The sequence below is a fragment of the Ruditapes philippinarum genome, unplaced genomic scaffold (assembly GCF_026571515.1).
Source record: "Ruditapes philippinarum isolate M1 unplaced genomic scaffold, ASM2657151v2 ctg1561_1_1_1_1, whole genome shotgun sequence".
Lineage (NCBI taxonomy): Eukaryota > Metazoa > Mollusca > Bivalvia > Venerida > Veneridae > Ruditapes > Ruditapes philippinarum.
Genome location: NW_026859143.1, coordinates 118891 through 143866, shown reverse-complemented (window position 1 = coordinate 143866; position 24976 = coordinate 118891). Strand labels below are relative to the sequence as shown.

The window sequence follows — 24976 nt, the reverse complement described above, 5'->3', positions numbered from 1 at the left end:
TCTTTTAAGAAAAAAAAATATTTTCAATTCTTTTTTTGGAAATATTCTGCACATTTTTCTGTTTAAGGCGTAAGAAGTCTGTATGACTCAGTATTGGCTGCTACAGGCCAATAATTCCAGTGTTATACACTTACTGTTATACAGTCCATATAACCGATTTAATTCTTTTTTGCAACATTTAAGATGATCCTTTTATTTTTTTTTGGTGTAAATAAAAAGTACACATAAATTGCAGTGTATTTGCATAAAGCAAATTATCCTTTTCATCAACCTTTACCACTCTATTTTTTTACAATAGACTTGTCCATCTCTTTCAGTTTGGGAAAAAACATTCATCTTTAGGAATTTGTTTTAAAATCTTACCGGACTGAATAGTGAAAAAGTACTGATAATGATCAGAACACACAGATGTGTGGGCTGATCTTATATCAGCACTGGTCACATGGGCAGAACCTGTTGCTTCAAGCAGGCCTTGGATTAATGTGACAAACCTGCAATTTTTCGGACACTGAGAGAAAAACAACACTAGTTTATTGCAGCAGGGGTTTGTGGTATTTTTTGACAAATCAAATTCTTGGCAGTTGTTTTCCTTTATAAAAGCACCAATCATTTGGCAATTGTTTAAAAAAAAATATTATGCCAAATGTTTCTAAATCTCAAAGTTCTCTGATGTTAAAGAAAATAACAGGTTTTATATCATTTTGTGTCATTAATTTGAGTTAATAACAGTGCATTAGGTTGCTTTATTAAAAGCCAAATGGAAATCCTATGAACTAACATTGTGTATTTATTGTAGAATGATTCCAGTCGAAAATGAAGCTTAAGTTGAAATACTGTCAACAGGTTTGGGCCTTTACAGAAAAAAATCTTAAAAAAAGTCATGATAAAATTGATAACAAATATCCTTAAAATATCTTAATATCTTTATTTTTATAAAATCAGACGAGCTATTTAAAACTGCTAAAGTGTTCCAGTGTACATTAGTCATATTAACAAGAAATAAAACAAGATAATAAATCATTAGCAAGTCACAAAACCCAATATATGTTGGCAGAATCTTTCATATTTATAACACAGGTATTTTACACATTAACATGGCATATTTACATAAATATAACAACACTCTACACACAAAATGTCGGGACACCGGACATGACAATTTCCCGAAATTCCTGTTTATGTAAAAAAAATTTTACCCTACCCAACAATGCTATATTTTCTATGAAAAAGATGACATTATGTAATGCAGGATTTAATTCATTTGTTGACAGTTGTTACCTAGAACCCCATCCCAGGAAAATGAAAGTGGAGTGAGATAATGGGAAAAGTTTTTAGTTTCGGAGTCAATACTGCTACACCAATGCGTCAGTTTTGGGGTATTTAGAAATTTTCCACAGGGTGGTTCTTTCACACACAGGGGCTTTGCTTTGATGAACTAAAGGTCAGTCGCTCTCGTATTCCCCGGGATATGGGTCTCTGTGTATACATTGAATTCATGTTTACAAGAGGAAAAACCTGTGGACAATCATAGCAGTACCTTTCTAACAAAGGTTAAATCAACAGTTGTAACTTAGGCTATAAAATTATAAAACTTATTCAACTACAATGCACAATGTACTTATTCTTATAGCTTTAAAATAGTGTTGTGTGAATTTTCCTTTCCTAAGCTATTGATATTACAACAAAAAATTCTTAACATATTTACATACCAAAATGATTGTTAGATTTTAAGTTGCACAATTTTTTTCAAATTTCCAGCTTTACTAGTGGAGGAAGACCCTAGATTTCCTCCGTGCATTATTTCAGGCACTAGTAGGAAGGAACCTGAGAAGAACAACTAACAAGTTAGCATAATAGCTTCCTCACATGAAAAAATCTAAAGTGCCTCATGGGGTTCAAACCCAGAATGTATGAATTCATTTTATTTTACCTCTATCCAAAGGGCAAATTGTACTTTTTACAATTTTAAACATATTTTGGGTGGGTTATTCAGACTTAAAGAAAGACAACGGTACTTAAAATAAATATAAATGAAGGGTATACTACAAAATTATGGTAGTTTTTTTCTTTAGGTACAATAAGTTACAGTAGAGTTGCTTTGACCCTTTCATAAACAAGCATTATACACTTATGTACCACGAAAACTGTAAGAACTTTCTTTTCAGCAAAATTTCCAGGAAACATACAGTCTTATCAGGTATGTGCAGGGTGACTGGCTTAACACTTTTAGGATATGCAAGTCAATTTTCCTGTTATTAAAGTATCAAAGATAGTATTATTAATAATAAATAGTTACCGAAATTCATTATGGGTATAAAAAAAGTATGACTTCACATGCAACCAACCTATCTCTTTTCCCCACCTGGAACAGAAATAGCCTTTGCCACCAGTATAGTGCCAGGCCAGCCTCTATTACTGTCTGACCAGAGTCTATACTGTTGGTAGATTGAATTTTCATCTTGATATTCCCAAAATTGACGATGGACAGTTCCAAATGTTGACATAGGACAGTTTCAAAAATTGGACAAGTCCATTTAAGACATTCAGCAGGTTAATTATAGGTGTGAATGTTAATGGTAATAATGTAACATCTCTAGTTTCCTAACTCTGTGTTAATGTCGAGGAATAAATTAAATTTTGGAATGTTCAGTAAAAATAAAGATTCATGACCTATTTTAACTAATAGAATCTTTATGGTATGGTGGTGTTTAAAGAATATTTAAATGGTATGGTAATGTTTAGCAGAAACAGAGACTGTATATAGGTGACTTCTAACTGTATGGTATGGCAGAGATTATTTGAACTGATAATCAATATAAATCATTACTCTATCTAATAAAGATGATCACAAGAATGTTCTTGGAAAATTCGAGTCTAGAATATGGAAAAGGTACAGAAAATTATGTTAATGTTCACTCATGGAAATAGGATTTTAGCCCATAAGAATGAAATGCTCAAATATCCTAGAAAAGGTAAAATATTCATCTAAAATTCTCAAATATTCAAATAAACTGCTGAAATATTCCTAACATATGCTGAAATATTTTAAAAACATATCAAATGTTCTGTTAACCTTATGAAATATTCCAATAACATAATCAAATACTCTAGTAACAGTATCAGATATTTCAATCACATATTATAACAATACATTCAAATATTCCAATAACAAGTTTAAATAATGCATTCCAATTTTCCAATACCACTTTCAGATATTCAAATTATATATTCAAACAATATATTTGAATATTCCAATAACATTATCAAATATTCCAATAACATATTCAAATAATACATTCAAATATTCCAATAACTTTACCAGATATTCAAATACTCTGGTGAGAAACTGCTAATATCAGGAATTCCACAAGATTCTTCTTGAATATTCCATGAGATACTCAAAATATTTATTCCAGAAGATGGAAAAATAAATAAAAGTTTTTGCTATAAAAATGTTCAATAACTCCATGAAAAACTACACTATTGCATCAGATATTCACTTATTCAATGGGGTGCTTAAAGTAATATACATATATGCTGTTAATGTAAATATTCATATATTCCAATAGAAACTTATATCTATTCCATGAGATACTCATATAGTTCAGGAGATACCCTTACATCCCAAAATAAACTCATATATTCCAATAGAAACTCATATTAATTCCATGAGATAGTCAAGTCATATTCTATTATGTTTTTTCTCAATGGAAAATACTCATATATTTCTATGAGATACCCTTATATTCCATAATAAAACTCATATATTCCATGAGGTGTCCATGTATCCCATAATTAAGTCAAATATTCCATGAGATGCTAAAGTAATATATGAGCCGCCTAACGCCAAAACCAACATAATGCGTTTGCGACCAGCATGGATCCAGACCCATGGTGTAAGCTATCTGTTTTTCTACTTGTAAAAGGGTTGGTAAGCGAACAGCATGGATCCTGATCAGACCGAGCGGATGCGCAGGCTGGTCTGGATCCATGCTGGTCGCAAATGGACTATGTTGGTTTTGTTGTGATGCGGCTCAAATTTATTAGTATGCTGTTGTCAATGGAGATAGTCTTGTGTGCTGGAGAAGGCACTGGAGGCAATGCCGGCTTTAGACATCAGTTTCATACATTCTGTTGTCTGGGATATCACAAGTTCAAGTGGAGGCTTGTTAGGTAAAGCATATGACTCTGAAATAAAAAGAACAAGCATTTATCATAGTATTGCAAGCAATTCATAAGTCCCCTACCGGTTAGAACCCCAGCAACATTCTGATGGGCCATTGGCCATTCAATTTTACCAGTGAATGAATGACATAAATGAACTTAAATCTTATGAGTTCTAAGTTTGTCTATATCACAGTAATGTGTTAAGTTTCCCTGCCTAGTAAGGAAATTATGTTTATACAACCTTGTCATATTATTACGATGTGGGATTTTAAAGTAAATCCTATAAGGAATGAAGAAGTTGGAGTAAAAAATACCAATTTCTCGAAAAAAATCAAGGGGGACATAATTCTGGAAATAGTCTTGCTAGAGAATTTAACCTTCTCAAAAATGTTGAAGGATAATAAGAAACATATATATGAAGTTTGAAGTAGATACATTAGGAAATAAAGAAGTTATTTAAAAAAGGCAACATTTTTTTTCCATAAACATTCTAAGTTCAAGGGAGGTAATACTGATAATTTTTGTGCTAGAGTTGTAAACCTTGTCACATATGATGTGGTTGATGACCAGAAACTTATATTTAGAGTTTGAAGTAAACACCTTAAGAAATAAAGAACTTATAGTGAAAAAGCTGAAAAATTTAAATCAGAAATCTTGAAATTCAGGCTATTTGTTGCCATAGCAACCAGAATTTTCAACAAAACAATAAAAGAAAAAGACGTGCATAATCTCCATACTGCCATCTATCCATATATCAAGTTTCATAAAAATATTTTAGTACTTTTTTCGTTATCACGGGATCCAATTTTGTGGACGGACAGACTGACGGACGTTCCAACATTTTGGCTTTAGGGGCTATTTTCTTTGTTATTTTCTTTGTTTTCTTAAGGGCTACTAGCCCCTAAACCCTTTGATCATGGAATGAACCTATTTTTCTCTTTACTGTTATATAACCCCTAAACCCAAAATGTTTGCTCGGTCAGACAGACGCACGGAGGGAGGGTAAACCTAAAGTCCCCTCCGGTTAAACTGGTAGGGAACTAATAAATCAACATTTATTTAGGTTTAACCCTTAGTTTCTTTATTTATCAAATGAACTTGTCAAGATTCCATTTTTTTTTTTTGGATTAGTCTGTCATCAATTAAGGAACAACAATATAGAGCCTGGTCAGACTTTGCAGACATGAAGCAGATAAGTAATTTACTTCTTACAACATGATTTATTGCATCATTAATGATGTCAAAATGGAATGCTATTAATTTCAATTTTTTGACTGTGTTTTAAGTAATATATTGCAAGCTTTCCAAGTGTGAACTGTTGTAGGAAAACCACAGATGGGCTTTTAATGCCTTGATTCAGACACAATCAGACACCTGCGTAGAAACACCAACGTTCCAACAGCTACCTGGAGAGCTTCCAAAAAGTCCTTTACCACTTATTTGATTAAACAAGAGAAAATTGCAAGTTAGGATTACAACCTTTGGTAACAATACAACAGACTGGTTAATAAATCTAAATTTTTCAACAGACTGGTTAACAAATCTAAATTTTTTTTTTTTTTAACAGACTGGTTAACAAATCTAAAATTTTCAACACACCGGTTAACAAATTTCAATTTTTTTTCAACAGACTGGTTAACAAATCAATATTTTTTAACAGACTGGTTAACAAATCTAATTTTTTTAACAGACTTTGTAACAAATTCTAATTTTCTAAACATCAGTTAAAGGAACTCCACTGAGGTTTATAAGCCTAAAACACAACATTTTAATTTTTCACACAGATAAACATGAACATAAACATTAAACAGAAATATAAATAAAATATAACTAAGAAATATACAAGAAATACATTGAAAATCATATGTTTGTGCTATTCTCAGTCCTATTTGAGTGAAAAGCGTTTAAACGCTTTTCAATTTTGGGTCATTTTACACTATTATAATAATTATTCTGGAAAAACGGAGGGAGTTAATGATCTGAAGTTTGGCACATAAGTTATTAGAATAGATCTACATCAAATGGAGTAATAATCTGAAAAAAATATTTTCAGTCCCGTCAGTAAACCTCAGTGGAGTCCCTTTAAGTCATATAAAGTGTAAGAGATAAAAGCATATACAAACCTAGAATGGCACTATTTAAGGCCGCACATACAGGTTCTCTCTGTACAGGCTCTAATTGAGCACCTACTGGACTTGTCCAAGGATCAGAGTATGCTAGTAAACTAAATGCATCCTATATAAATAAAACAAACATTCAATCATAGCTCAAATATGGTACAAGTTTATGATCCTAGGATGTTCATTTAGTATTTATCAAACATCAACTAGCACTTTAAATAGTACATTTTTACAGATACATAATTCACCCGCAGGGTAGATTGCCTTTGCTGCAACTGTGTAGCCTATTTAAATAAAGACTTTATTATTATTATTATAGTAATGATAATTGGAACAAATTCTGAAGAAAGAAGATCAACTGAGAATTCAAAATAATGAAAATAGCAATAAGTAAAACTGCAGACCGACTTAAAACATGTTTATAAGTTTATATAATTCAGACCTGGACTGCATTTCATAGTAAGTCCTAAGTGTATCCCAAGTCTAAGGACTGTAACCAACTTTAGGACTAAATTTAGACCGTTCCAATACACATTTTTTACCTTTAGTCAAAGATTTAAGTCGTTAATTAAATTCACTGTCCTGAGAAAAGTTAAGACACTTTAATTGTCAATATATTAATGTTCACCTGCATTGTAATACAGAAATTAAAGGAGTCATAACATAGGAATGGTAAGTTGTGTCACTTGCTTTGAACAGCAAAACTGTCAAAGTTTTGGTCTTAAGACTGATTTCGGATCAAGGACTTTCTATGAAATGCAACCGTGAAAGTGTACTATTATCTGAACTTGTACCATTTAAAGCCCTGAAACTTAAAGCTAGCTTATAATTTTTTTGAAATATACTAAACTAACTGGAAAACCATATAGAAATCTTACTTCAAAACAATATTAATCAGGTATTGAAAAATACTTTAAGAGTCACTCCTTGCAGGACGAGTAGCTTCTAAATCCAATATGCAGACAACATTTTTCTACTCATCCTGCATTAATTTCTCTAAAACTCTACTCTTAATTACGAGTGGACGAGTGGAGTTTTTGATCTCTGTTAATATAATATGTAGCCACTACAAACTACCAGATTTATAAATAAATGAAAGGTAAAAACATGGGTTTACCATCAGTATTAAAGTCAGTGCCCCTGGATTGGTTCTTGAGTAGCAGGGTTAAAAGTGACTTGTGCATTATAATATCACTCTTACCTTTGTCCTGTCCACTTTGTTATGTCCACTTACAGATGTAATATGAACAGTACACATACCTGTAATTGCTTTTTGTTGCCTTCATTTTTGCCAAACTCTTTTCTCAATCGTATGCTCATGGACTGTAATTCTCTACCAAATTGCAACATTTTTTCTATGGCTACCTGAGACCCTCCACATAGTTGACGCTTCTGAGATGGTGGGTCAATTTCTACAACAAAATAAAATGTTGATAAAAATCATCTTTAATAGTTATGTGCAGGCTAGTCTGGCTTTATGCTGATGGTGAAAGCTTAGCACCTCCACTTCCAACAGTTTAAGGGGTTAAAATTTTGTTCCTGAATTATCAAATGATTTATGCATATCAATTAACAGTTCCAAACTCACAGCAGGGAGATAACGTAAAACAAGGAGAGTATGTAAGGAAATAAACATTACAGTGCCACCTCTGTAGAGCTACACCCTTTGGGAGGTAAAAACTTTGATTATTGTTGAAGGGCTTTTACTTAAAGGGACTCCACTGGGGTTTAAATGCCTAAAAACATAACATTTGAATTTCTTACATAAATGAGCAGGACACTTTAAACAGAAATATATGCAAAGATAGTTAAGAAATATACTTAAAAAATAAATTGAAAATTATATTTTTATGCTTTTCTAAGCCCGATTTGAGTGAAAAGCGTTTAAATGCTTTTCATTTTGGGTCATTTTTTTACAATTTGAATAATTATTCTAGAAAAACGAAGTGCGCGTATGATCTGAAATTTTGCACAAAGATAAGTGTCTAAACCTACATCAAATGGTACATTTATCTGGAAAAAAATATTTTCTGTCCCATCATGTCAAAAAAACCCTCAGTGGAGTCCCTTTAAGAAAGGTAAAATTCATTGTGAGGTTTTACTTTTAGGGAGAATTTGAAGTTACTGTAAAAAAAGAGGGCCACAGTGCATAGATTATACTGTAACTTTCATTCTAATTTGCTTTGATTGAATTCGAGCTAAACTCATACTAACACAAGGTCTTGGAGCAATTTTCATTACCCCTTAAAGTTCTACGATGTATTTTTTTAAACTATAGTTTAAATATGTTGATGTCTAGATGTGTCTGTATATATCAGAACTGAAATTTTTTTAAGCTAGCAAAATAATTCCATACAATACAACCACTGTGATACTGATTTTGTTTTGTTTGGTTTTACGGAGCATCAACACAATATAGGTCATATGGTTCCGCAAAAGGAAAGATAGTTTTAGCTAACCTGGGGTGTTACAAACTTATCAAAACCACCTCACAAGCTGGAGCTAAGAGATGCATAGACACCAGAAATTTGAACCCATTTAGGTACCTCTTACAATCACATAGGGATAAACTGTGGCTGACATTCTGACGCCTCAACCTTCAGCCACAAAAACTACAGTGCTGTTTCATTTCCAAAATGAGATCAGGCTTCACAATCAGGCTTCACCATTTTTTTTGGGCGACATCAGTACTGGTTGATGCAGTATTTTTGTTTCATAACAAAACTTCACTAATCTCAGCTTTTAACCAAATAAATACAGTAACAAATGATAATTTGACCAATAAATAATTTATGGATATTGCCTCTATTCTGTATACACATTAGAGTATTATTATCAGTTTTCACATTTGAATTATGTACTAAATTTTAAAGTACTCACCCATATCATCATGTTTGTCAGGCTGACAACTGTTTCCATTCATGTATTGTCCATTAGCAGAATTACCATTCGTTACAACACCGTTAGCTTCCTCTTCTATCACTCCATCCAACATTTCTATATCCTCAATAAATCTCGTGTCCGATCCATTTAAAGTAACACTGTTTGAATTGGAATTGGCTGAATTAACAGTGTTCATATTTTCCTCCGATATAGTTTTCAAGTCTGACTGGTTATTTGAACTGTTGCTATTGGTTACACTGTTTGTATGGGCGGGGTTTAGGGCGGGATTTAGGGCAGGGCTAGAATTGGAAGTTTGAGAATGAGTCTGAAAGTTTGAGTGTGATTTAAGAGTTTTTGTTCTGTTTGGACTACTGTTCCCTGAGTTAGTTCCCCCGCCCAGCGGATTGACCCTGGACGGGTGTGTGTGATGGATTGGGCTGCGAGATGGACTAGAGCGGTTACTACCCCCGTGCTGAGATCTAGGACTCCGTAGTGCCGCACCTCGTACCTCACTGTCAGAACCGTTCACCATTTCAATAAACTGTCTACATTTCAGCATGAATAATAAATTGGTGTTCCGTTCCAGTAAACCGGGATACAATTGTTGTGTAGTTTCTATAGCTTCGCCCATACGTCCTGCTAATACTAACTTTGATATTCCTAAAAATAAATATACAATTTTACATTCAAATTCAAAACAAAGTGTAAACATGTCCAATAATATCTGGCCAAATAAAACATCATCATAATCATTTAGAAATCATATAAATTTTAATATCATAAATCTATACCAAAATATAAATAGAATATTAGTAGAGAAATTATGCCTGCATATCTGTTTTTGTTCTCAATTTCTTGTCCATTTAGACTATGTTACACACAGTTCAAGCAATATTTCATTAGTAATTTGCCCAGAATATTTGTTTGTTTGATTGGGTTTTACGTCACATCGACACAGTATAGGTCATATGGGGACATTCCAGCTTTACTGGTGGATGAAGACCTCAGGTGCCCTTCCGTGCATTATTTCAGGCACGAACAGGCACCCGAGTAGGACCATCGACGTTCCGTAACATATCTGGATAGCTTCCACACCTGTCGGGATTCAAACCCACAGAGGTGAGGGGCAAGTGGTTTGAAGTCAACGACCTTAACCACTGTCCAGAATATAATTTATGAATATTACCCTTATTGTTTTATACATGCTTAACAATTACTTAAAATATTTTTCAGTTTTCCTTTATTAACATCGGATTAGTTATACTTTATCCCTTTAACTTTAAAGTTCCCCCTATGTAGTTTAATCACTCTAATTAGAATAGAAAATACTTTGTCTGTTTTTAATGGAAGCTATTTCTTCATCTATTTGTTGGCCTGTAGATTTGGCGAAAGCTTCAGCAGTGGCACAGTAACCATGGTGAACCAGGTATGTTGAGACAATACTGAAATATAATATCATATATCTGTATGACTATAATAGCTGTGAGACATTTTTAATGGGAGCAAGTGATGGATAAAATAGATTCATAATGATGTACAATGCATAAACTGGTTAGTATGGGCATTAGATGCACAACAATTACCAAACAGCCTGAAGAGAGTAAAATAGTATCAATGTCAAATATGAGATTCTACTAATAAATTTTCTCTGAAATTTTTAACACGGGGGTAGAACCCCATATGAATCTCAAAACTGAGCATCAGAAAAAAAAAATTTATATGTGAATGTGATAAGTTTTCAACATCTTAAACATTTATATAAAATTCAAAGCTTTTTTTAAGAAAATCGAAATGTGATTCTACCCTCCTGGCTTTCCTCTATATTTACCCATTTTTGTTCGGATTTTGTGCAGTCTTTATCGAGATATTCTTTCCGTGGTGTTTTTTGTTGTTGACTTTTTGTTGGGCTTAACATTGCACCAACACAGTATAGGTCATATGTTAATTGGTGGAGGAAGACTTCAGGTGCCCCACGGTACATTATTTCAGTCACAAATGGGCAGAATGAGTCGAACCACAGACTGTCGGTAAAATAGCTGGATAGCTTTCTTACATGTAGAATCCAACAATGCTTGCGCAGCTCAAACCTACAGTGGGGAGAGCCACGTTATTTGAAGTCAAAAACCTTAAGCACTCGGCCATGGGTGCCCTTTAAACCAAACTAAACAGACCGCAGCCTAAGTTAATAACAAAGTGGAGCCAGTCCTGTATCAAGGTTAACAGACTGACAACATGTTTCTGGGTTTATATATCATGAAGACAGGAAGGATGATTGTGTTTTGGCTATGACAATATTCTAGAGAACTGAAATAATACCTCTGTAATGCAGTCTGCCATTCTCCTTTCTTATCATTGACAGGAAATCTTTCAATAGTCAACCTTGTCTTCATCTTCCATTCCTGCAATAACAATATCATACATTAAATACACTGTTTATCTTAACTTACAATGCTCCATATATGTTTAGTTTAAACATATTTATTTAAGGTTAACTGTGAAACAAGTTCTTGCAACTTATATTAATCACTTTCGAGTCCGCTTCCCAGAACCAACCAGTACTGGTGTCATATGAAGAAACATGGTCGTTTCCTATTAGGGCTCCAATCCATGATCCAGGGGTTGAGAGATAGACACCTTAACCACAACGTCTACCCTAGCCTTTTTATCTTTTACTGTAGTGACTTCATATTTTATAATACACACTGTTTTTTAAACAATATATACGGACACATCTTGAAGTAACTGTTATTATACTAGTGCATTACATCGATATAAACATGTTCAATGTCTAATATGTATATTTTCAAAATCAATGAACAAAGTTTTTCAAAATCAATATGAATGATATTTATTTTCAAAATCAAGGGACAATATTTTTATTATATAATAAGGTTTTTGTATCATATAAATCAGTTTTAAATGTCACAGTGTGAGAAAAATGTGCTGCCTGCCAGGACCCATGAAATTTATTTCAGCAGCTCTACTGACTGAGCTATCAGGCTGCTTAAACATCTTCTCGACTAAATAGTAAACAGTTCTAAAACCTGACATAATAATGTTGATTTGTATATATCGAAAATTACCTTCATATAGTCATCAATATCATAAACAAAAGGGGTGTGTCCAAAGTTAGCCTCTACAACTTCCCCGGGTGTCTGTAGACCAACTGTTGGGTATAGACCATGCTGAAATAAACATGAAACACATTTGAGCCGCGCCATGACAAAACCAACATAATGTGTTTGCGACCAGCATGGATCCACAACAGCCTGCGCATCCGCGCAGCTTGATCAGGATCCATGCTGTTCGCTTACAAACCCTATTACAAGAAGAAAAACTAATGGGCCTGATCAAACTGCGCGGATACGCAGGCTGGTCCGGATCCATGCTGGTCGCAAATGCATTATGTTGGTTTTGTCGTGACACTGCTCTAATGTTATTTCACTTATTTATATTACAGTACTGCAATTTTTGTAAAGTCAATTTTCATTGGATAATTGTGACGTTTACATTATGTATATTTTTCCTCAGATAAAAGAATTGTGCTAATGTAAAAACTTTTGACATTCATTAGAAGCTGACAAATACATATATAAATAAAACTTATCAATTTACTGCTGGACAAATGAAACTGAATTATTCTTGCAATTAAATAGCCATGTATTCAAAATGATATATGCCACTACAAGATGACACCTGATAATTTATAAATTAAAACATGTACTTACAGGTAAATCTGTAAATGCTATTCCTGAAAATGAAAAACAAAAAATATTGGTATCAATATTTCCTCAATCATTAAAATGTCCTTAACACTATAAATTCTTAGACATTCAATTTTTTTTTGCTGTATATTTATTAACCCAAACTCTGGCTGCTGTAACAGAAAGTGATCAGCTTTAGCCTCCAGTATAGAGCTAGGGCACAGCCTGTACATGCATGCCATCTGACAAGGCTCTACACTGTTCAATCACCAACTTCACAAATTTTCATCTAAGAATCCCTTATATTGATAGAGGACAGTTCCAAATTTGAATACTGTATTATACACTTACAACAACCACCTCATTTTTTGGTACAGTTTTAGTTATCATCACACTGGTATGAACGAATGGACTTTAAGGACAAAGGGACTTTCTGTATAGCACTGGTAGAACAGAATCATGACATTCAGAAACCTGCGTTTGTTTGTTAATTTGTTTGGTTTTAAGTCACAACAAGACTTTAAAAGGTCACATGGTAACTTTCCAGCTTTACTGGTGGAGGAAGACCTCTATTCAGATTATTGTCTCTGTGTGCATTGTTTCAGGCATGAGGGGGCACCTGAAAAGAACCACCGACATTCCGTAAGCTTGCTGGATAGCTTTCTTACAAGAAATAATTCAAAGTCCCTAGTGGGATTTGCATCCACAACAGTGAGGGGCAAGTGGTTTCTAAATTTGGAATATAATATATAACTTACCAAGATGGACACCATTCTTCGTATAGAAGCATGTATTATCTATAAGATTAACACAGCAACCAATCACATCTCCTGTAGAAAATGTAGGACCATACGGCTCCCCTTGACCAGATGAACAGAAAGAATTACCATCATCTCCATGGTAACCGTATGACTGTTTATCCCAGCCTGATGAAATATAGAACAAAATTTAAACTTACTCAGTCTCAGGTCAAATAAACTTTATCATAAAATTGATCAAAAAGCAAATCCTGCACTTAAGTCAGATGTTGGGTGACACAGAACCAAGCAATATTACAGTAGATTTTTATTTACAGGTACATTCGTGAATGATTTAATGTATACCCTACTAATGGCAACTGAATCTACATAATTATGTTACCAGTGCAGACCAAGATCAGCAGGCACATCCATGCCGTCTGATCATGATCTGCACTGTTTTCTATTCAGACAGTATACATGTACTAGGTATATATTATATTTCTAGCCATAAGAGAATGTAAAATAATTTTCCTACTAGCCATTCATGTATGAAATTTTAAGTTATAATCTCTAATTAAGATACCCCTGATTGCTAAAATTTTAGGAAACCAATCAAATCATAATTTGGACAGATCTTTATGGCATATTATATGCTGACAAGTTATTATTGATCGAGACCAACAATTTACATCCAGGCATTCAAAACAAACACCACTCCTATTCAATAATACAGGATTACAAACTTTTCTGTTACTCTAACCCATCCCTGATTACAAGTGATGCTGTTTTGTAACACTAGGATGTAATATAGAAATTCAATAATAAAGTCCTGAATAAAGAAAATGGTACCTGGGAGTCTGTTTTGATTTACACCCTGTGCAGCTAGACCAATACCCATATACCTGTAACAGAAAAAACACAAAGATTCTGTAAAAAAAAAAATTTTGAAAAAACTAAAAACAAAAACTCAAAAAACCCAAACAAAACCAGGAAACTGGATCTTTGTACATAACAATTTAACCAGGAAACTGGTTCTTAGTACATAACAATTTCACCAGGAAACTGGTTCTTGGTACATAACAATTTAACCAGGAAACTGGTTCTTAGTACATAACAATTTAACCAGGAAACTAGTTCTTAGTACATAACAATTTAACCAGGAAACTGGATCTTAGTACATAACAATTTATAACATTTTTAAAACACCTTTAAATTTTATTACAACATGTATAGTTTTATATTCATGCAGGAACCAAATCATTGCTGGCCTGCATTAACTCTGTTAGAAAAATGTAATGAGGTCACTTCAAAACAGTAACCAAGATCTACTGGTGACACAAGTTCTGTATAAAATGTGTTGAGAATCATGTTAGAGATTGAATTGCTATTGTGCAGACAAACAAATTGTAGATTTATATGTTGACATCAATTCTGAAATTCAAGAGGCTTCAATATTATTAAGAATTTTTTCATTTTTATTGGAAAACCATTTTTTTTTATTCCATAAAAAAACAGAAACAAAGGAAAAAAACATTACTTCATTTGGAAATAATTCAGAAACAAGGAAAAATCATTTATTTTATTGGGAAAAAATTCAGGAAAAAAGAAAAATAATTTATCTTAATTGGGGAGAATTCAAAAACAAAGAAAAACTCTAGCAAGACATATTCAGACAGTCATAATTTCTACCTGACTTGAATCATATACACAGAAAGCCACACATTCCCAAAAGGCAAGATAGTATTTCACCTAGAGATGACTGTATATAATATATATTGCAAAAATTGATTTACCACTAGGAATGATCATTCCCAGACTACTATTAGAAATTGCTAATTTTACACATTTAAGGTAATAAACAAAGCACAGTTTGTCAGTTTAACACATAAAAGATACTAAACAAAGCAGAAACCTGGCATAGACTGGCCATACACTATGATAACATCTATACACAGCACTTCAATCAATAATTCAATCATCAAAATAAAACCATCCTTATAGGCAAACATAAATTGTTTCATTTTCCTGATCAAACAAAAAACAGAATGTTCAAAGGATAATTTCTCTGTTTCAGTCATTCTTTATTCTGGTTTCAGTATAGGCACATCATGATAATTTCTTTTACAGTTGAGCTTTCTAGGAAATTATTTTGATACTTGAGAAGATGGACAAGTTCATTTAAGATATTTAGCTGATTTAACTAAGGCTTAAATTTTCATTTACAGTACTTGTTGCATAAAGAGATATATTTACATTTTACAAAAAACAAATTCTTACTTTTCCCACTAAAACAGTATTATACATAATTTATTAGTTTGGCAGCAAAAAACATGTTTCATAAAATCTGAAAAAATTCTACCATTTAATAAAAAAACAACCAACATCTGCATATACATCAATCACTGTAAGTAAATGCCAAGGAATTTTCAGCTTTCACTTTAAACAGCATAAATACTGATTATTTATTTTTGTTCAAATCAGACATTATAAAAATTTGATGTGTTTAGATTGTCTAACATAGAAAGGTCCCATGAGATCAATGAAAACAAACATTAAACATAGACTGCACACTTCCTTCAATAAAATGTGTCTATCTAAGCTGTACAACATCACCCACACAATCCCTTGTTTGTGTACACTAAATATTAGGTAAATAACACACCTCTCAAACTCACTCCAAGCTGGCCTTGATACTAACAACCAAACTAATTATTATGGTTAAATAATGATGCACACACAATGTGAATACCAGTTAATAAACCACAACCCCATCCTTCCTCCCCACCCCCCATAATAGAAGTACATGTAAAAGTGTAAATAAATGCAAAAAGACGCCATGCCTTTCCAACTACCTCCCTCAGATAATGACAGAAAAAACAGATACAATAATGATATGTAAACACAAACTGACTATTACAGTATTCCAAATTAACATAGAACACAAACCTGCCTCAAACTTCAAGCACCCCCCCCCCCCCCCATCTTGGAAAATACACACAAACACACACTTGTCTTATCAGCAGTATAAATATTGGCAATGCAACACATGCCACACCCCCGTTACACCCTCCCACAATCTCATGATACTAAATGACAACAATAAAGTGCATCATCACAATGACATAATAATGGTGTAAAACACAATTTGTTTACCAATTTACGAAGCTCACAAAATAAATAATGTAACATCAAGTTTGTTATAAAGCTGTGAAATGTTATCAATATTCTGTCTCCTAGTGAGCATTCACACTCACATCTGATATGTAGAATTCTCATTATAAATATAAACTTCTATAAACATCCACATGCAACACAATGATCCCTTAAGGGAAGCCGTGGCTTAGTGGTTAAGGTGTCTGCCTTTTAAACCCTGGATCATGGCTTCGAGCCTAAATCGGGTAACAACCATGTTTCTTCATATGACACCAGTACTGGTTGGTCCCAGCAGGTTAACCCTTAACCTATTGCAGTTTTTAAAATGGACTTATCTATCTTCGATTTTTCAGGACTGACCATTATCAATTTTTGGGATATCAAGATTAAAATATAAAGTTTGTCAGTCAACAGTACTGGTTCCAGCCCCATGATGGTAAACAGTACTTGTCAGTAACATAGACATAACATCTCAAATATAAATGTGACATGGATTAGCTACATCAGTATTCGGATGTCTCGACTACACACATAAATAAACATGGAAACATTTGAAAACATTAACTTTGATAACATATTGACCTGAAGTAGGTTTTATTTGCATTATCCACAAATGATCAAACAAATGAAGATGATGTAACACTTTCACCATGTTAGATAATCGTAAATGTTTCTTTTTACAGCAGCAGTGCAATGTGCTGTGTATTGTGATATCATTAGTATCACATGGACTGAATTAACTTGTCAATGTAACTATTCTACAACATATTAGAATGTCTGAAATCTAAAACAAAATGTTTGTTGATCAAGACTTTTGAGTATTTTGCCAGGAATAGAAATTATTTCAAATCTTTTAAATTACAGCACATATCTCAAACACCCACAAAGTTAAGCTAGACACTCTTGACTTCTAAATTTTATTATTTCTTGATGGTGAAAACACTATAGCTTGAAGAGACTGTTCAAAAGTCAATCAAGGGAAAGCCTAATAGAGGGAATAGAGAAATTAATTATCCACTTATAAATTAACTAATTAATTCATCAAAATTTTCTTGCTGTAACAATTTCTTTAGCCAGTCTATTGATCCTGATGAAGAACCAGAAGGTTCAAAACAGGTAGATCTTTATCAAAATATTGTTCATATTTATCTGGTGTTGATGTGTGGTTTCTCAATGTATTCTTCCTTTTCATCCAGTCAATTAAATATGTCACTTACTTTAAAGGGAAGTTTGTTTTGAATTGAAGTTATTTAAATATGAACCACAGAGCAACACAGTGAGTAATTCAGTAATAATTTCTATAAATAAACAGCAATCATTCGTATTTCTATTTTTAGAAGGAAAAAAAACAACAACAAACAAACACACATTCACTTAAAGCTTGTTGAAATAATCATTATGAAATGAATAAGACATTTTCTACCAACAGATCTTATCTCACTTGTATGCAACAGGAGTAAAACAGGAGTTTATTATATATTGTATTTTCTTAATATAGGAACCAGCCTCATCTTTAATGTAATGTGCTGCATGTTGTATACCTGTACAGTGTCAGAAAAACCTGTATTCTTTACCAAGCAACAGGTATATGTGCATGTCTTACTCACTACAACAATAAATACTCCCCATCACTAGATAAAATTTCTATACATATATTATGAGGCTACTGCTACTATAGATCTGAGATGAGAACTGGGAAGTTGTGAGCATAATTATTATATATTATAGTTCTGAGGTGAGAACTGGGAAGTAGTAAACATAATAATTGTATATTATAGATCTGAGGTGAGAACTGGGAAGTTGTGAGTACACACAATATATATTATAGATCTGAAGTGAGAACTGGGAAGTAGTGAGCACAAACAATTATATATTATAGATCTTAAGTGAGAACTGGGAAGTTGTAAGCACAACAATTATATATTATAGATCTTAAGTGAGAACTTGGAAGTTGTGAGCATAAACAATTATATACATGTATTATAGATCTTAAGTGAGAACTGTGAATCTGTGAACATAATAAGTATATATTATAGATCCGAAATGAGAATTTGAAAGATGTGTGTATTACACTTATACACTATAGTATTAACTATTATAATAGATCTAAGATGACAAAACATTATGTGCATTTTACAATCTGTTATCATAAGTTAAAGGTCGGACCATGAAATGGGAAGTTAAATCAACCCATTTTAACACAATAATGACTGAGTCTCAGCGCTATAGATCTAAGATGAGAATCAAACTGGAGGACAAAGATTGTACACGTTTTCATTTTTATCTGAGGCAACAGATGTGTCAATGAAAACAACCAAGTTGGCCAAGGGTCAAGTGGGATATTTTAATCTACAGGATGAACATACAACCCATTTTAACAGCATGTTAACCGATAATAGGGATCGCCAATCTGTTAATGATGAAGACCCTGAGATGAAACCTTGAAAGTTAAGCGTATAAACAATAGTAACAAAGCAACTATTGTCAAAAAATTAAACAATGATATGATAAGATATGACCAGCTATAAATCCAAGAAGATCTCAGACAAGGAATGTAAACAATATAATTATTTACAAATATATACCTCCATATACAATAAACAACATTTGAATCCATGGCAGTTGAAGATATTGAAGATAAGGCCACCACATTTATGTTTTTAAAACAAAGGATGGCAACAAGTCAAGTACTAGATCATTTTTCCAATAAACCACTTGGTTACTCAGCAGATTTCTTAGAACTTTTAATGTGTAACCATTTTCCATCCATCTGCCATTTCTGCCAAACCAGAAGAGCGAAGATGGAATAAGCAGTTTACAAGTGGCCCGAAAATACACTGGTAATTCAATGTCGTAAATGACTAAAAATGATATAAGCAACAGAGTTATTCTGTGAAACTGTTGAGAACCCAGTGTAGACATTACCCAATTGTGAATTTGCAATAAAATTTTCACAGCTCTGCATGAATGTTTTGATTAAAATCAACAACTTTACAATGGTAATTTATCTTGGATTTATCCCAACTAAAAACCAAAATACTGTTTAAACTGTGGTACTTCTATGTGTTTAACTGTTATAGTTAATGTAACTTCCATTTAAGATGCCAATTTGATTAATTTCTATCTATTTTTTGATACAAATAATAAAATACAGTCCATGGCACACAACAAGAGAGTTGGGACAATTATTCTACTTTGTATTGCCATTTTGCTTTTGAAAAGCAAACCTTCTTGCCTTTGCTACAACTTTTTGATATCCTTGAAAACTATCTCCCCTTGTTTTTACTAGGCATAAGTCAATTAAAATTGATAAAACTCATTATTACTAGTTATAATTAGGATATTTTGATATGACCTTGTCATATTTAAATGGTCAAAAATACTGTATATGTTAATGGATGAAAATTGAGACAAATACATTTAAACATGGGGCCCTAATTGCAGATTTAAGTCTCAGTTACAGATCTTTGATGAGAACTTGACAGTAAAAAGTATAAACAATAATAATGACTATATCTGCCAAGTACTACTGTTAGAAAACTTCACACTCAATTATTGGATATTTTCTTCTTGTATATTTCATTTAAAGCTAGCAGCTATGGGTTTTGAAGCTATGAAGCTATTGTTGATCATAATTGAGCAATATGTATGAAAAAACAACTTACTGTTACTTTTCAAATATAGAAGTAAATAAATCAATCCACTGAACGATACCCCAAAATAATCAATATTTCTTTTCTTTCAGATATACTTGAACTATCCAGCAGAAACCATGTTATCATTGTACATCTATACCAATACTTATTATGCTGAATATATTTTTTCATGACACTATGTATTCCCTTAAGAAATGCAATATGTTTGTTATTATAATAATCTTCATTATTGCATTTGTATAGAGACCATAATAAATCAATATATTGTTATATAAATATGGCTAAAATGCATAAACAATAAAAACAAAATGTATGGTAAAGGTTTAAAGCTTAAAACAAATTTTACAAAGGAGTATGTAACTTTTTGCAAGAAAACAATGGCATGGTTTGATTAAAAATGTCAATACCTAGTTATTTTAAGAAACAAACAAAATGTATAAGTAAAATAGAAATTCACCTGTCTCAAATCTGTTGAAAAATGTCTAAATTATCATGAAATTTCTAAAATTATAATCTTTTGACCATGAAGATAAGGATTATGTGAGGGTCAATGACATAAGTGATTTTTTTTAAAGATTTATAACCAAGCCTATTTAATCAATACAGAAACAGGAACCAAATCAATTACATAATTGAATTTACAGCTGAATAATTTTCAAAACAACCATCAGACTAAAACATAAGCCGACATACCATAATACAAATTACCTATAGATCTAATAACATTACTGGCATCAAGATGTTGCCATAATATAATTATAATAATAGCTTTACTGTTTCAATGTATTTCTTGTTTATAAAAGCTTATATAAATTCAAATTCAGCCAACTTCCTTGATTAATGCTTCCGAGGGATCACTTTATTTCCAGATTTTTTCCCCCAACACTTTCATTGTGTAATAATACTTTTGTTGAAGTATATGTATGTCATGATAAGTTGATCACAGACATATCATTATAATTATAGTATAATTATAGTTTAATTCAATCTCGATATTTATATGCTATAAAGTAAATAAGCTCAATTTACAATGATTTAACAGTACCAGTATCAATAACCTGAAGAACATCTTATTATCATATATATGAAATAATTAATACACATAGATAATAAAAATGACATTAATAAAGTGGTTTCCAATAAAATAATTTTGATCATTCCTGAGCCTGGTACTAATTAGATGCATATGTAGGACTGTTTTTTACCCGTATATCTGATTTTGTGCATTTTTTCTTTACCCAGTGGCTCAATGAGGGTTCATCCACCCTTTCAGGCACTGAGATTACGTACCCCTCTGTACCCAGCATAGAAGTTTTACAATAAAATAAAAATACATATTGTATGCAGCATGATACATGGTTGTGTTGTTTTCTGATGAACACACCACACCTTTTAGCTACACTTTATGATAACATTATCATATTAATGTAGGTCAGTCATGTGGTCAGTGAAGTCTGCTAAAGTTGTCTACGTTGATTACACTGCAAATAATCAGTGCTGACCATCAACAGACCATCAGTTTTACAAAAATACATTCAAGCCTTGGCTTAACCTCACCTCCGTTACATACAAAAAATCTGTATTAAATTTTCATTATAAAAGACCAAATTTCTTGTTCATCAAAAGTATAAAGAAGTATATAAATTAACTAAACACTAGCCACTAGTTATCCTTGGGAAATGCAGAGGGGGTATTGTGAGAGAAAAAAAAAACAAAGTTTCACACTAACACTAAACAGGCCAATGTGGTGTTTTTGTTTTGACACAGAAATACAGGGAATGATTTCCATATCAAAATGTGGGGATATAAAGCTGGAATTTTATCAGATGACAGGGCAAATCTTTTAAAACAGCAGATTAAATAATTAGAGTATCAAAGTATAATTATGCTATTCCCTATGAGTAGTATTTTACCAATGGGCAGTGTTTTAAAAACTAAAATTGAAACAAAAGTATAGATCTATGTATAAAAACTCAGACTCTGTGGTCACCAAATAAATATGCTCATCCTTTGACTATCTATAATCACCAATGAAAAATTGAAATGATCGTATTTTGTTAAAGCAGTCATCTATTCAATATAGCTTTAATCACCAGAACTTACCCATCTCTGCCTTTGCTTATGATTTTAACTTCAAAGTAATATATTCCACAAGCTGTGGGTATAGGATGAGTGGCACGTACACTTGCCGCATCTTTGTGTGTCTTTCCTACACCTGCAATTATAACATAAACACTGTAGTATTGAAACTTTTAAATATCTAATTGAACAACTATTCTATATTGCAAAAATAAATTTATTCTAAAACCTATAGTAATTAGTATCATTTTCTCTATATTCATATTTATGTTTACTTAATGTCACGATGATGTTACAGTTTTGTTTGTTGTTGATTTTCATTTCTGATGAAGATGTATTAAAGTTGTAAATAGCAGGATGGGCAATCTCCTGGATTCCCTACATGTATGTATATTTCAGAATAAAACTTGTATATAATACACTAAAGAAAGTGGAATGAACCATAAAATACTCCTGATTTGGACCAAATGACAGAGTATTCTCTCTATTAACCAGTTCCTCCCAGTCCCTGCCAAACAGTTTCCTCCCCTGACATGTTCCCCACCCCCAAACTTGCAATATGCAGACAGTTTTTCACCTAAAAAATTTCTTTTATTTATTAATTCTCATATTTTATAAAGAAATTTTATTAAACATATCATTGTTTTCTAACAAGAGAAATATTGGAAATAGTGCAGGCCAAATATTTCTGTAAATAATATGTAAGAAGACAATTACCAAATTTTGAACTTCAAGCAAGATCTAATCATTATAGAATACTTCATGAAGATTGTTATTTCAATGACTTTGATTGATATTCAGCTAACTTGTTACAAGAATTTTCCTGAAAATCATACTTAAAAAAAGTTTTAAATTATTGAATGATATGTCTATCTATTGAGAAAAGTTGAAGTACTTTTTAACACCTTTTTACTAATCAACACATTTATGGTTAGAGATTAAGGCTGTAGGGTGGTGATTAGATTAAAAACACCTGCAATTATACAATAAATTAAACAATACAGTTCATGTTAAATAATAATGAATCATTATCTCAATTAAATGAAATGTCTAGAATAATTAACACACAGTGTATAGTAATCTGCTAGCAAGATTCTTTTTACCACTAATTCTTTATAAATTAATCATGAACATACACATTTTAAAATATCAAAAAGTGTTGATATACTGATCTATTAAGAAGACTAAAATTGGGGAGGAAAATTCCGCAAATATCATACAAATGCAGACAGTTCTCAGGGAGGAAACATCAGGGAACTCTGGGAAGGAACTGGTATGGGGAGAAATAGTCTAACGTTTAGACCCCCAGGGTCTATCTGAGTCTATTTGAGGAAATAGCTGGCTATCTCCTGGATTTGACCCCTATACAATTTTTTTAATTTATAAAGGGGCATAACTCTAAAAGGATAGCTTTCCCAATAATGGGCCTCTTCTTAAAAGTGAACCTGGTCTTGAAAATCCAGGATATAGACTGTGTGATCGAGTTTGAATCCCACTATGCAAATTTCATCATTCGACATTTCCAGTCATTCAGCAGTTCAAAATTATACAAAAACATTTAAGAAATTAATGTAACAATTGTTTATCATGACTAAAAGGGTTATGTCTTTGTTTAAATAATAAGGGGTTTGACAATAATTGGAACAACAACAACAACCGTCAGCTGATTCATTTCCCAAACAAAGAAATTAATTTTATGTGTTCTATTTTTTTCCATTAATTAGTTATATATCAATACAAGTTCAGGAAAAATCTAAATACCAAACTTTTCATTTACACCTTGTATTAAATTAACCTACTCAGAATTCTTCTAATTGATATATAGATAAGACGCAAAAAGGTCAACTTTGTTGACTGTCTCGTAGTCAAAACCAAAACAAAGTTGTGTACCTTTGTAGTGAACTCTGAGGTTGTTTTGAGAGAGACCAAGGTAATTAAATTTATCCTTAGCACTCCAAGAACGAGGCAAAGGCGTTTCTTCTTCGTTTACAGCCGGATAGAGCTTCTTAAGTCTATCATCGGGCTCCTTGCTGGTCGAGGTTGTCGAGTCACCCGTTCCCGATTCGTTCGAAGCAGCCATTTTCCTTTCTCTTTTCCAACGAATGCCCGGATGTCTTTTCTGGGCGAAGGCAACGTGTTTCAATAACCTTTGTTTTGATTGGGCAATAGTATTAGATTCTTAGCCAACCAAATGAGAACTTACAAGAAGTTAAATATTGTACTTACTTTACATTCTTTATTTTCGATCTTTCGCACTGTGTGGTGCGGCTCACTTGATAATGACGTTCTAAAGTCTTAAGTTTGTTTGTTTGTTTGTTTGACGAAGGGGCACCTGAGTAGAACCACCGACGTTAAAGTCTATAGATATATGTTGAAAGACAGTAACATCTAATTGGTCCCAGTTAAAAGACCGAGTAATCCCTAACTATGGAATATTAATAAAACAGGAACGTACATGGCAGTAAAAATGATAA

General features: G+C 32.5%; 1 protein-coding gene across 1 annotated transcript; it reads right to left on the bottom strand.

The window, feature by feature from the left end:
• Nucleotides 1-910: 910 nt before the first annotated feature.
• Nucleotides 911-24623, bottom strand: LOC132755404 (ran-binding protein 9-like). Its single transcript, XM_060746273.1, has 12 exons — nt 24393-24623; nt 22527-22638; nt 14464-14516; nt 13633-13800; nt 12899-12921; nt 12254-12355; nt 11487-11569; nt 10500-10612; nt 9168-9830; nt 7548-7699; nt 6291-6402; nt 911-4188 (listed from the first exon to the last, which is right to left on the bottom strand). Exons 1-12 carry the CDS (start codon nt 24580-24582, stop codon nt 4058-4060), a joined length of 1902 nt encoding a protein of 633 aa, XP_060602256.1. The 5' UTR covers nt 24583-24623; the 3' UTR covers nt 911-4057.
• Nucleotides 24624-24976: the final 353 nt, after the last annotated feature.